Source organism: Priapulus caudatus, unplaced genomic scaffold (genome assembly GCF_000485595.1).
Source record: "Priapulus caudatus unplaced genomic scaffold, Priapulus_caudatus-5.0.1 Scaffold187, whole genome shotgun sequence".
NCBI classification, from domain to species: domain Eukaryota; kingdom Metazoa; phylum Priapulida; class Priapulimorpha; order Priapulimorphida; family Priapulidae; genus Priapulus; species Priapulus caudatus.
Genome location: NW_014577248.1, coordinates 50,955 through 64,550, shown reverse-complemented (window position 1 = coordinate 64,550; position 13,596 = coordinate 50,955). Strand labels below are relative to the sequence as shown.

Sequence of the window (13,596 nt, the reverse complement as noted above, 5' to 3'; positions counted from 1 at the left end):
GAGCTGCTTCGGTTGTTGCTTTCTGCTGCTGCTTGCTGCGGCTGCTGCTGATGACTGCTGATGCTGGCTTCTGTTGGCTGTCTGTGGCTGGAGATTGCGACTGTTTTCTGTTTTCGGTTGCAGCTGGCTGCTGCTGGCTGGGGTCGCTCGTGGTTGTTCGTCTAAGTGTCAGCTGATCTTTTTACTGAACTGGTCCTGCCTGTTTGCTGCAACGTAGGACATATTCACTTCAGAAGTGTTAATTGAATATATATATATATATATATATATATATATATGCATGTTTATATTGCAGGTATCACTAGCTAGTGACCTCTTTATTGTACTTCCTGCCAGATTGTATTATTGCTACAAAATATATCACAAATCACATGCTTCAGAACTTAATATTTGATCACCCTAGCATGAAGACTACCGAGCAATTGCTTGCTCTCCATTTTGATATCAACAAAGATTCTTTCGATCACCACATTGATTTCCTTACAAACACTGCAGGCCAGTACAGACTACCGCATGCATTTATTTTTCTACGTACCGAGGAAATGGTCGTCCCCTGTGTCTCGCTGTAGCCATTCCCTCTCATATCCAGACTCGCCTTAGAGGGCCTTCCTCTTTTACGCTTCAGTGGCGAAAGCTGCTGTACATCACCATCTTCAGTTTTTTATCTCCAGCCGCAGGGTTTGCTGCAAGGGGAACATACGTAACATTATGAGAATCTATTATTGCACCGGAAACCGGAATCACATTTACAATACGAATCTGAAATGGACGTGAATTTAATGTGGGTGAATCGATGCATGTGTATAAATAATATGATATAATATGGTATATAATATATAAACAAAATATAATATAAGCTTACATAGCAAACATAACATAACATACATATATAACACAACACACAACACAACACAAATAACATAACATAACATATTACATAACATAACATAACATAACATATACACAACATAACATAACATAACATAACATAACATAACATAACATAACATAACATAATATAATACATATATTATATATTTACATACCATTAGCTGCATTAGTTTGCAGGTGTGGGTAATATTTCGATGTCTGTCCCATCGTGCCAGTCGCGATCTGTCTAATCGCTAGGCTTTGCCTTAAGATGGCCTTCGCTGCGCTTGGTTCACACGGCACTAACGGATTGCTCTTCTTTGTTTCTGCTGCACTCGTTGTTGCGCTTGTCGTTCATTTGTTGCTCGGTTCGATTCGGTCTTCGGCCGCCCGGCACCTTGCAACACGCAATTCAGAACATTTATATATTAATATTAGTTATTATTACATATCTACAACATTGAGACCACATAATCAGGAGCCACCAGCTTAGCGCGACACGCGACTAACGAAAGCGATGCAAATAATTAGGCTGTGGGCTGGCATCTCCCTTTACGTATCTTCCCCTATAAACTGCATACAATTTCTCCCAACTCTTACCGTAAACAGATCAGATCTCACACTGTCTCATTCTCGTGTGGCAAATTCGCTTTTAGATAGGCGCTAGATTGTGCCTATTACGTAGACTTTTATAAGAGTGCAAGGCCAAGGAATAATAATAGGAATTGTCAACAGCACTTGTGGAGATGTGTAGTTAAGGAAGGGTGAACAATATCACTCGATGTATTGTCGGCATATCACCGATTAAGGATGAATAATAAATCAAAAGAAAGGTTTGTGCATAATACAACATAGAACTGTGTTTGGGGAAGTGACCTTCCGTCGGGCTTACTTCTTACTTCATGACGCCCCGCCCCCCGCCTCCGTATCGCCTCACTTGAACGACCGGCACCACCCCCTCATATCCCTCACTTCACGCGACCGGCACCCACCCTCCTTATCCCTCACTTGACGACCGGCCACCCCCCTCCGATCCCCATTCACGCGCGCCCCCCCCTCCAGTATCCCTCACTTCACGACCGGCACTCCCCCGGGCCCTTCATACGCCCTCACTTACAGACCGGCACCCCACCCCCTTCATACCCCTCACTTCACGACCGGCACCCCCCCTCCTTCATACCCGCTCACTTCACGACCGGCAACCCCCCTTCATACCCCTCACTTCACGACCGCACCCCCCCCCTTCATACCCCTCACTTCACGACCGGCACCCCCCCTTCATATCCGCTCACTTCACGACCGCACCCCCCCCCTTCATACCCCCACTTCACCGACCGGGCACCCCCCCCCCCCCCTTCATCATCCCTCACTTCACGACCGGCAACCCCCGCCTCCGTAATCTCTTGCTTGACGTCGCACGCCCCGCCCTCCGTATCCGCTCACTTGATCGACGAGCACCCCCGCCCCCACTTTCTCGCGCTGCAGGTGTTTTATCCTGGCTCTGTCACATCTCCAACCCTTGTGATCGACCCATAAGGGACGGGGTGGTACGCTCATGTCAAAGGGGGGCGGGGGGGGGGGGGGGGGGGGGGGGGGGGGGGGGGGGGGGGGGGGGGGGGGGGGGGGGGGGCGGGGGGGGGGGGGGGGGGGGGGGGGGGGGGGGGGGGTGTCCGCCGGATAACAATGGCAAGCCTATCCACGGCCGAACGCATATAGCAAGAGAAAAGAGAGAGAAGAGAGAGAGAGCAAGAGAGGAGAGAGGATAAAACGAGAAGTCGTTCACGTTCAGCGTTTTGATGCTCTTCTGTCTCACTACCCAACAATAACAACGGACACCGATGTTACACACAACAACCAGACAACGTTGAAGCGTCGTGGTGCAACATACAGTCTAGACTCTAGAGAGTTACACATTGTAGAGAGGTGCTCGGAGTGGTGGAAAGCGCTGTGTACGATATATTATCTACCACACACGCAGTGTTGATACGCAAGCAATACTTATAGCAATAAGGATTGCAGTGAGCTATGAGAAAACGGTCATGAGAAAATTGTTTAAAATCCGTACTTTAGTAACTTTTAAGAGTAAACGAGATTCTGAAATGCAATTTCATAGCATTAACATATTTTGATATCGCTATCTTTGTGCGGTACTTACAGTAGCTAAGAACGCTTGGCTTGGAGCGCTGCAGTAAAAAAAAGAAAAGAATAAATCAGATATGTAATGAATATGCTTTTTACAAAACTGCTTTATACATAAAATTACAAGATATATGTACAAATCACGACCAAAGTTCGCCAATTAGTGCTAACGGTATTTCTGATCTAGATATCTATATATAGCTCATTCTTAGAGCATGGTTTCAAGCACAGAATTATGCAGATTTCGTACCAATTTAGTGCCATCCGGGGTCACATAATAAACATCGCCCTTCTTTTTAGTTGCGCCATCTATAGAGGAACGTACAACGATCTGTCGCTTCCAACCTAAAATGATACATAATTGTTCATTATTAGGTTTTTGGAGCAACTACAAACCATGTCAATCTTGTCGCACAAGCAGGGCTTTTCCAAATGTAATTAAACAAACAATGTAAGCCAAATGATGCAAAGTCACGATTCTTAATTCCCCACAATTTTATGAAGCATTTGATCATTGATGCTTCCCTTACCACACCAAGGTATGGGGTACTGTAACGCGAGCTGGAGACAGTGGTAATGTTATTCGATAAAGTATTAATAAATTAATAAATTAATAAGAAAACACCATTGTACTAGACCAGAGAGAATCATCGATAGTATTACTGCTCATTACAGTTATGAGTTTCAGTCTACTCTAACATTTCAAGCGGACCAGCTTTATTGAAGTTAATGTTATTTGATAGAGTTAACAAATTAAAATTTACACCATTATACCAGACCATAGATAACCATCAAAAGAATCATTGGTATTTACAGATACCGGTGTCAGTCTACTCTAACGCTTCTACCTGACCAGCTTTATTACGGTGAAACGCCTTACCTAGCTTCAGAGGTTTCTTCAGCTGGTGTTTCCTATACGCTGTCAAAGCCACGTCTTCGGTCGAGAAATTTTTTCGATGTCGCCGCCGATGCGACAACCCCGTCAGCTCGCCGGAATCTTCCGGAATGAGCGGTCCCACATCACTCCCTCGCTCCTCGCTCCCTGGAGACCTCCCAGGAATGACCTTCCCCGGAGACCTCCCGGGGATGACCTTCCCCGGAGACCTCCCGGGGATGGCCTTCCCCGGTGACTTCCCGATGACGACCTTTTCTGGAGACTTCCCGATGACGACCTTCTCCGGAGACTTCCCGGCGACAACCTTCCCCGGCGACAACGCCCTCTCCTCCTCTCCCGGAGACGCGGCTTTCTCGTCGCGGCGTTTCCCAAGATCATACATGAGGAACCTCTTAGGCAGTCTCGCTTTCCGCATGCCGGCCAGCGACGACCTCGTCGGCACGGCAACGACCTCCGACTCCGCATTCGGGCTTTCGGCGTCCTCCGTCTCCACCGAAGAAGCTTTCGGTTGCCGTGGCAAGTCTCGTGTCGGCGCGCGGGTTTTGGTTGCAGGGAGGAGTAGGCTGCCGGCTTGACTGAGCGGGAGCCTGCTTAGCGTTACTTTACACGTCGCGGGCGTGTGCGTGCCTGTCAATGAGAAAAATCGAAATTTTTTGAGAAAGGGAAATCATTGTAAGATTATTGTTTGCGACTTGTTTTGCCGCACGCTTTAGCATGCGCAGCTTACCTGCAGTGTTGGGTTAACTGTCTCGTCACCCCTGCCCCACCACAACTGTCACTGTGGCATTCTACCCCACCACCATGCTGTCTGCGATGGTATGGCATATCCCCCCCCCCCACCATGTCTACCCCAGCACCTACTATCTGTCATGGTATATGGCATGTCCCCGCCCAACCGATGTCTACCCCAGCACGTACTGTCTACAATGGTATGGCATGCCCCGCCCCACCATGTCTACCCCAGCACCGTACTGTCTACCATGGTATGGGCATGTCCCCCACCCCCACGATGTCTACCGCCGCAAGCCTACTGTCTAGCCATGGTATATGGCATCCCCCCCCCCACCAATGTCTACCCCAGCACCTACTGTCTACCATGGTATGGCATGTCCCCCCCCACCATGTCTACCCCTGCACCTACTGTCTGTCATGGTATGGCATGCCCCCCCCCCACCATGTCTACCCCAGCACCTACTGTCTACCATGGTATGGCATGTCCCCCCCACCATGTCTACCCAGCACCGCTACTGTCTACCATGGTATGGCATGTCCCGCCCCGCACGCATGTCTACCCAGCAGCACCTACTGTCTACCATGGTATGGCAATGTCCCCCCCACCCCCCACCATGTCTACGCCCACGCACCTACTGTCTACCATGGTATGGCAATGCCCCGCCCCACGCATGTCTACCGCAGCACCATATCCTGTCTGCCATGGTATGGCATGTCCCCCCCCCAACCATGTCTACCGCCTGCACCTACTGTCTGTCATGGTATGGCATGTCCACAGCCTTAGCCCATCATCTCCCCACCACCATGCTTACCTGCTGCCTCCCGTGTCGTGAGGTCCGTCCCACATCTTCCCCACCACCATGCTTACCTGCTGCCTCCCGTGGCGTGAGGTCCGTCCCACATCTTCCCCACCACCATGCTTTACCTGCTGCCCTCCGCGTGCGCGTGAGGTCCGTACATGCCCCCCCCCCGCTTTTTTTAACCCGCACCACCATGCTTACCCTGCTGCCTCCCGTGGCGTGAGGTCCGTCCCACTGCTCGCTTGCTGAGCCAACTCTGACGCAGCAGCAGCCTCCTCCTCCTCCTCCTCATCCTCATCCCTCTCCTGTTTGATCTCGTGAGGGAGGAGTGCACAGGTCCCCTGCGATTTCACATCCTTCGAGAGCGTGTCGTCTTCCTGCGTTGCTGTCTCCCATTGCGATTCGCTGCCGATCGAGCAGCCAACAGCTTTAGCTATCTCCATGATTGTAGCCGATCTAGCAAAGCCTCTCAGGGTGGCGTCACATTATTGTACTTGATGGCGTCAAGTCGTTAGCCTGCATAATGGCAATCAAAAATAATACCTTATTAATAACTCAAATATTCGAAATAAATATATTAATACACAATAATAAATTAATAACTTATTAATTACACAGCTACTAATTAGTTACTAACTTTTTAGTGAGATGATGAGAATGGGAGTTTAATGAATCATCACACACCTGAGCGTATTAGTAGAATAGGTGAACACGAGTCTGTTTATGCAATAGAAGAAACAACTAAATATTTCGTTTCTGACATCAATGATATTTCCGAATCCAATGACTACACCACTCATGGTGCCAGAGGTCACACTACACCATGACTACACCAGTCATGGTGCCAGGTCATACTACTAGATTAAGTTTGTCAATACTGTCTGTACTTTTTTGTTATCCAAACCACAAAAAAACAGTATAGCAAATATTCGATGTGCATTCTAACAAGAGGATAGACTTTCAACCTATAAATTTAACTGACAAAACATGGGTTTTACACTGTAAGTTGTGCAGAACTGACATTTATACTGCACTGTGACCTTGCTTACTATTACTGTATGGCCATACGTGAAAATGCTTATCATGCATGATCACGCTGAAACTTTTTTGTCACGATGAGAAAACAAAGATACCGTTAAACAGATTAGAACATGATAGGTCTAAATCTTGGGTAAAGGTTAGTGTTCAAAGTCAGATTTACTAGTGCACTTTGCTGCTACACATGCACCTGGTCCATTGCATACGTGTAGCTGCAACAGAGAAAGCAAAAGCCAATAAAGATGATGCTCGTTAGCATTGTGTTCGTATGCATAATCAATACGGTAAGAACTAGTTGTAATGATGAAAATACTGCTCATACTTTAAACAAATGTTCACAATGCAGCTCACACATCACAATAATTCTATATATTCAATATAAAGACTAGTTTACAGGTATATTATATACCGTAGTTTCATGTTTGCATGAAACACGTTGCCAGTTTTTAGATTGCATGTATATTTAACAACGGTGACGTTTCAACTGTCTCTCAACTTTTCACGCACAGGTCCTTAGCGAAAGCCAACCACAGCTGCAACCGGACCCCGAAGTATGGATAGAAAGTAAGTCTTCCTGCCCAAGCAAACACCAGACGAGACGCAACAAACAAACAAACAAGGTACGGTCGTCGAAACGCCCTTCCCACCGTCAACCCCTCTCTAATGAATCTGCGCTCGTCTCCCAACAGGGGGCGCTCCAGACTGCACGACGACGGAGGACGACTGCGGGGTGTTTGGACTCGAGTACGTGCGTAGCGGGGTCGGCGAGGGGTCAGCGTGCGACACGGGCACCGCCGTGCTGTGTCGCTCGTCCGCGCCGCACACGTCTCTCGTCGATACGCCCGCGCACACGCTCGCAGCTCTCTCCTACAACGCGTTCGAGCGTAACTGGTTCATGTCGCACGACGGGCAGCGGGAGCGGTCGTGTCGCGTGCCGGCGACGCTCAGACGCATGCTACCCGACCTAGACGTCATCGGGTTCCAGGTGCGTACACGGGAAGTCTTACACGCACACGTGCACGTACAGACACGCGCACGTGCAGACACGCGCACGTACAGACACGCACACATGAACATATGTACGCACACACGCATGCAGGTGCATACACGGGAAGTTTTACAGGCACACGCACATGCTTGCACGTACAGACACGCACACATGAACGTATGTACGCACACACGCATACAGGCGCGCACACGCACATGTACGAACGCAGTCATACGCACGCACGCGCACAGGCTTACATGTGCACGCACGCACACACTCATCTAGAGTCTACATCCACGAGGTAATACGGCCAGCTACAGTTACGTAATACATCCTTCGATGGGCATGATCAACGCATCGACTATACACTTATCACTAACCGCACATCGAAAACCCGACGAAACGAGATCCATAATTTCAATCGAGACTAAAATTTAAAATAACTTTCGTCAGGAGGTTTTCATGGGCGGCTGCTTCCGCGGAAAGCTCACGTTGCGCCACCTGCTGGCACAACACGGCTTCCCCTACACAACGCGCACTGTCGGAGCGATAATCCCGCAGGCCGTTACCGACGACGATAACGACATGAGAGTCGGCTTCAAGGTGTTGAACGGAGGGATGTTTGTCGCCTCTCGCTGGCCCATCGTGCAGGAGGACTCAATCATCTACGAGAACGCCGACCCCCTGTCGTGGGACGGGTTCTCAAAGAAGGGAGTCTCCTACGCCAAGATCAACAAGACGGATGCCTCTGGCAGGTTAAGTTCTTTAAGTTTTTTTTCTGTTAGGTTCTTTCAGGCGGAAGCGCGACACTAAGTCTACTGTCCGGCAGGTCAGAGACAATCGGACAACATCCACGGCAACGCAACATGACCGTCCCCGGCCCACCAAAAATATCACATGTTTTACACTTAACGTCCGTGCAATCTTGCTCGGAAATGCGTCGGTAAAACAGAGTTGCCTTCACTCGTTTACGGCAAAGTTTGTGATCTGTTTCAATCTGTTAGACTCTTGCCCCGCCTCTAAACAAATTCAAATTTTGCCCCTTGTTCCAACACGTCTATTAGGCACTGCCTTGCTCTAAATAAATTCAAATTTCGGCCAAATATCAAACTGAATCCGCCTTCACTTGCTTACCACGCATCTGTTAGACAAAGCCTAATCAAATCAACCTCGCCCCTAAACAAATTCAAATTTTGTCGCTCGCTTACCGCACATCCGTTAGACGAACCCTGAACAAATTCAAATTTCGGCAGGTGGAGTATAGCATCTTCAGCCTAAACAAATAAACCTCACCTCTAAACAAATTCAAATTTTGACGCTCGTTTAGCACCATCTGTTAGACGAACCATAAACAAGCGAACATCCATCGCCCCTAAAATAAACTCAAATATTCGGCAGGTGGAAGCTGTATAACCTCTTCAGCACACACCAGCAGACGGGCGACAACGCCGACATCAAAGTGGGACAGGCCGCGGAGCAGCGAGCGTTCGTAGACCGCCTCGCCATCCCGCCCGACCAACCCGTCCTCTTCCTCGGCGACTACAATATAGATCTCTACGACGACGACGAGCTTCTCTCGGCCGTCATGGCGACGCTCGAGGCGACGCTGCCAGCGACGGTGGGCGAGCGAGAGTGCACGTCCGACGGGGAGAACGACCTTCACGACGACGAGAAGTCGTGCTCGTGGCTGGACTACGTCGCGTTCAGCCACACGCACGAGAAGCCGACCCACGCGACGATGGAAGCCGTGCGACCGATGCAGGAGGAAGGCTTCCCCATCTGCTTTGACGAGGGAAAGATTCTACGCTTCGGGTATCTGTGGCCGGACGACGAGCGATGTACAAATAAGAACTATGCCGTGCGAGACCTCTCGGATCATTTCGCGGTTCTCGGGCGATACATGTTCCCCGAGTAGAGCCGGGATCGGATCAATCCCGATCAGATTAATCTGGATGCTGGAACCGCTTCTCTCGCTTCTGTTTCGTTTTCGAATGATAACAAAATTATCGCGATAGCAGAGAGCTAAACATGCGCACTGCGAAAGCGCCCTTTCTTAGCACAAATTAATAGGATGATAATTGCCTCCCACGTTGTGAGCTTTATCAGTACAGAGTTATGTAGTCAAGGTTTATTAATAGGATGATATTGCCTCCCACGTTGTGAGCTTTATCAGTACAGAGTTATGTAGTCAAGGTTTAATTAATAGGATGATAATTGCCTCCCACGTTGTGAGCTTCATCAGTACAGAGTTATGTAGTCAAGGTTTAATTGATAGGACGATAATTGCCTCAAACTTGTGCACGACAAGTAACACTGACACGTTTTTACCAATCTCAGATATCAAGCTCTTATTATCTGTATTCGCAGCGTCGATCTATCTTAGGCGGAAACCATCTTTCAAATAGAAAAATTACAATAATGTGTGTACATACACAGTGCTTCTACCATTTCCATTTTAAATGGTGATTAATTATATGCTGACATAGTCCGCGTAAACACAAGTCAGCTCGTGGGAATAGTTCCACTGCTACTAACCCCACCCATTATTTCCTTATTAGACGACATATATATGTCAATAATCGGTGAATCATCAATTATACAATTTCTGGTCCAAAAAGTAGTCAACTCACAACGCAATAAGTAAACCCATGGATGCATTATAAGCATTTGATTCCCAGTATTGTCGCTAGATTAGATCTAATAGCTACACCCACTTCTCCAAGTATTGGCATGGTGTGGTCCTAGCAGAGTATTAACTTTCAATCTATATACCAAATACCAACTTGCGATTCTGTGACTCTCTATTGTATTTGTAATGTAATATATAGACTAATAAATTGTGCCGTAGAAATTTTTATATAGCCTTACTGCCATCCATGCACAAACGTCGTGAATGCTTGTATTAAAACTTTTTTAGTTTCTGACCATGTAATATTAAAATTGTACGTAATATCTACACTTCTCACTTTGTTAACCTTAGTCTTACCATTTTTAATCATAAAACACTTACCATGGATTATCAGCTAAGAAACACTTTTTATCACCTCCTATTTTGTAAAAAATATCATGGCACTGAACGTTAACAACTTTGTCAGAACAGAAATGGTAACCCTTTAAAGTTTGTCGTCTCTTGAGCTTGTGGCGTGTTCCCACAAACCAATGAAATCATTACTGCATGGTCAGTGGCAATACGTCAAAAATCAAGATTGCAATTTCTGTTCTGACAACAAACAGTGAAACACAACTACAAGTACAAATACAAGTTTACAATTTCTGATGCACAAAAATTCGCCAGATTTGTCTATGAAAGGCTCTAATGTTTGTGATGTTCAGATGGCTAGAATTCCAACACAATCACATCTAATGTGTAATGACTGTAATGTAGGCGATTGTAGTACTACTACTAGTAATGATCTATTACTATTAGTATTAGTATTAGTATTACCACTAGCGTTACTCTCACGTCTCACTTGTGGCGAAATCTACCCGTTTTTATCTCTACGATGGCACCTAGAATAAACTTAGCAAATGTCGGTATACCGCAAATGTCAGCCACTTCCAAGATGTCCGCCACTGCTTCTGATCAGGAAGGCGCCAAGCATTTGCTGCGAAGCATATGGCGGGCGATTGGCGAGTGAATTGTTTTGGCGGGTACAGGTACCCTGTAGTGTGTTGACAAACATGGACATCTACATATGAAAATGATAAAGTAAGTAGATGTGGCATAACTTACCATACAGTACTACTTATTCATGAGAAAACATTTCTTTCACACTATCAGAATTTTAATCTTTGTATATTTGTAACTTTACCTCACTTTGTTCATTTATAGTGAAAATGCTACCGAAAGCGAGTTTACCAAAGTGGCGCCACTAGTCGTACTGACACGAGCCGACATTTTCACATCATCATTATCATTGCTCATTCTCACAACACATGTCAAGCGGTCTCCCAATACACACACCAGAGAGATCCTAACGGCCTGAACCTAACCCTAACGCTAACCTAACCCTACCCTATTATTAATAAAATTTAATTTTTAATTGTTGTAAAAATTAATTGTTGTTATTAAAATGTGTAAATAAGACTCATGTAAATATTTCGTTAATGGGGTGGAAAAAAAAATGTTAAAAGATAAAGATAGAAAATACAGAAACCAGGAAAATAATTAGATAAACGGATGGGATTCGTCCTGCGACCATTTCATACTTGGCCGCACAGCCCTGATAACCGTTAAGGCTGCTGCGACATATTAAATTGAAATTTGGATGTGCTATGTTATATCGCGAGAAAAACAAGCTCAACCAGATCAGGCGCTCAGTACCGTCAGTACGCCGTACTTTTAAGAGAAAACATCGGCGACGGTACTTGCGAGACTACAGCCAAACACGAAATGTACCAAAGTCTTGATGTTTCTCTATTTCTAATGTTCGCCTATTAAATTATATATCACCTTGTAAATGCACAGTCAAATGCTCAATCTGGCAACACGCTAGTAACCGCGCACCCGCTGTCACAAACAATCATAAATAAGAGAGCAGGTAGGATAAGCGGATCGTGCAAAATCGCTCGACCGCTCGGAGCCGTCATTTCACACGAGCCGACAAAATACATATCCAACAGCTTTCCCTTTTGGTATCCATGTGTACAGAAATGATTTACCATTGCTCTGCCGAATTCAACTCTGGCTTTTCGTTCTTACCTACTGCCGCCGGGATGATATCTCGTGGAAATCCTGCAGGAAATGTTCTCTTCCGTGAATAATGTAAAAGTTTTGTTGTAACTTTAACAATTAGCTAAAATTAAAGGTTCATAATAATTTAAACTATTTTTTTATTTTTTTTTTTTTTTTTTTTTTTGTTTGTTTTTTTTTATTTTTTTTTTTTTTTTTTTTTTTTTTTTTTTTTTTTTTTTTTTTTTTTAAAACTTTTACAGAATTCAGAATCGTGATGTTAGAACAATATAGGCAGCTAAAAGAGATTAAATGAATACACAGCTGGTGGATAAACCTGCTATGAATACCAGGAAAATAGCAACAGCCTTTAAATCCCCTTTATTGATTTATACGAATATGTTCAAACCGAGTCAGCTACACAAATGTATGAAGTTATTATAAACAATGTAAAGTATGCAAAATTTTATCTTCTCGCAAATTGCACGCACATATTGTTTAGCCTTCACCGTTTGACAATCGTGAAGCTGAGCTACTTGCTGTTGTAGTCGGGGCGGCGCAAAACTTAGAATCTGCACAATCTCGAGATTGTCACGGCGATTGTGCTGCCCAAACTGCGGATCCCTAGTTTGGCCTGACCAATCTCAAGATTGGGCCAACTGAAACAGTTGGTGTTCAACAACCCGCTCATTCAGCGAGTGTGTGGTGTGCGTGGTGGCAACCTAAGGAAGCAGATTTTATCCTCATACTTTAAATATTATCCAATTATTTTATTATGAATCATTTCATATTTATATCAGAACGGTGCCAAACAGCATTGAGAAAATTAAGGTATACGACCTTATAGTTATGATATAACATTTGAAACCTCCTATATAATACATATTTTGTGCAGAGCTCTGTTTACCTCTGTTTGCCCCAATTCAGATTGGTTGCCCAACTGGCGATGCGCTGAAGATTCAAGTTCTGTCAAGATTCCAAGCTTTGGGCACAACATTGGCCATGGGTGCGTGCGTCCGTCGTACGTTCTCCGTCAACATTTCGCTACGGTTAACTATCATACTCAGGAACCATTTGAACCACATGGTTTGAAATTGGGTATAGTTGTTTACTGCTATGGGCTCCCATTATTTAAACGTCCTATTTTGAAGGCACGCTATCGGACGTACTTTCGATTCTACGGCAATTTTTTGGCAAAAATGGGACATTCGCCCATTAGTCAGTATAGGTTTCAATCGGATTTTGGCTCATTTTTTGGTATTGAATGAATAAGGGCTAGGTTTTGTTATTTAAAAAAAATTAATCGCAAATTAGGCTAGGTTTGGCAATTATATTAGCATATTATTAGACACAAACCGTCTGTGGTGTCATATCTCGTCTGGTTCGTTTTTACAGATTTCGTTGAGCAATAATCCTTTAATTGCAAAAATTGTATTTCGCTCTCCACCCCTTGCCGATAAAA

At 45.6% G+C, this 13,596-nt stretch overlaps 2 protein-coding genes across 2 annotated transcripts in view; one reads left to right on the top strand and one right to left on the bottom strand.

The window, feature by feature from the left end:
* The window catches only part of LOC106806945, a 15,862-nt gene extending 4,536 nt beyond the window's left edge, over positions 1-11,326 (bottom strand). Inside the window, exons 1-6 of the mRNA XM_014809131.1 lie at positions 11,196-11,326; positions 5,638-5,952; positions 3,890-4,530; positions 3,260-3,354; positions 3,026-3,053; positions 2,633-2,682 (exon numbers count right to left, since the gene is read on the bottom strand). Of these exons, the coding sequence (XP_014664617.1) occupies positions 2,633-2,682; positions 3,026-3,053; positions 3,260-3,354; positions 3,890-4,530; positions 5,638-5,879 (1,056 nt within the window). The 5' untranslated portion in view covers positions 5,880-5,952; positions 11,196-11,326. The remainder of the gene's footprint in view (positions 1-2,632; positions 2,683-3,025; positions 3,054-3,259; positions 3,355-3,889; positions 4,531-5,637; positions 5,953-11,195) is intronic.
* LOC106806965 (sphingomyelinase C-like) lies at positions 6,559-10,317 on the top strand. The gene is made up of 5 exons (XM_014809153.1): positions 6,559-6,758; positions 6,984-7,038; positions 7,164-7,459; positions 7,916-8,217; positions 8,861-10,317. Exons 1-5 carry the CDS (start codon positions 6,717-6,719, stop codon positions 9,375-9,377), a joined length of 1,212 nt encoding a protein of 403 aa, XP_014664639.1. The 5' UTR covers positions 6,559-6,716; the 3' UTR covers positions 9,378-10,317.
* Positions 11,327-13,596: the final 2,270 nt, after the last annotated feature.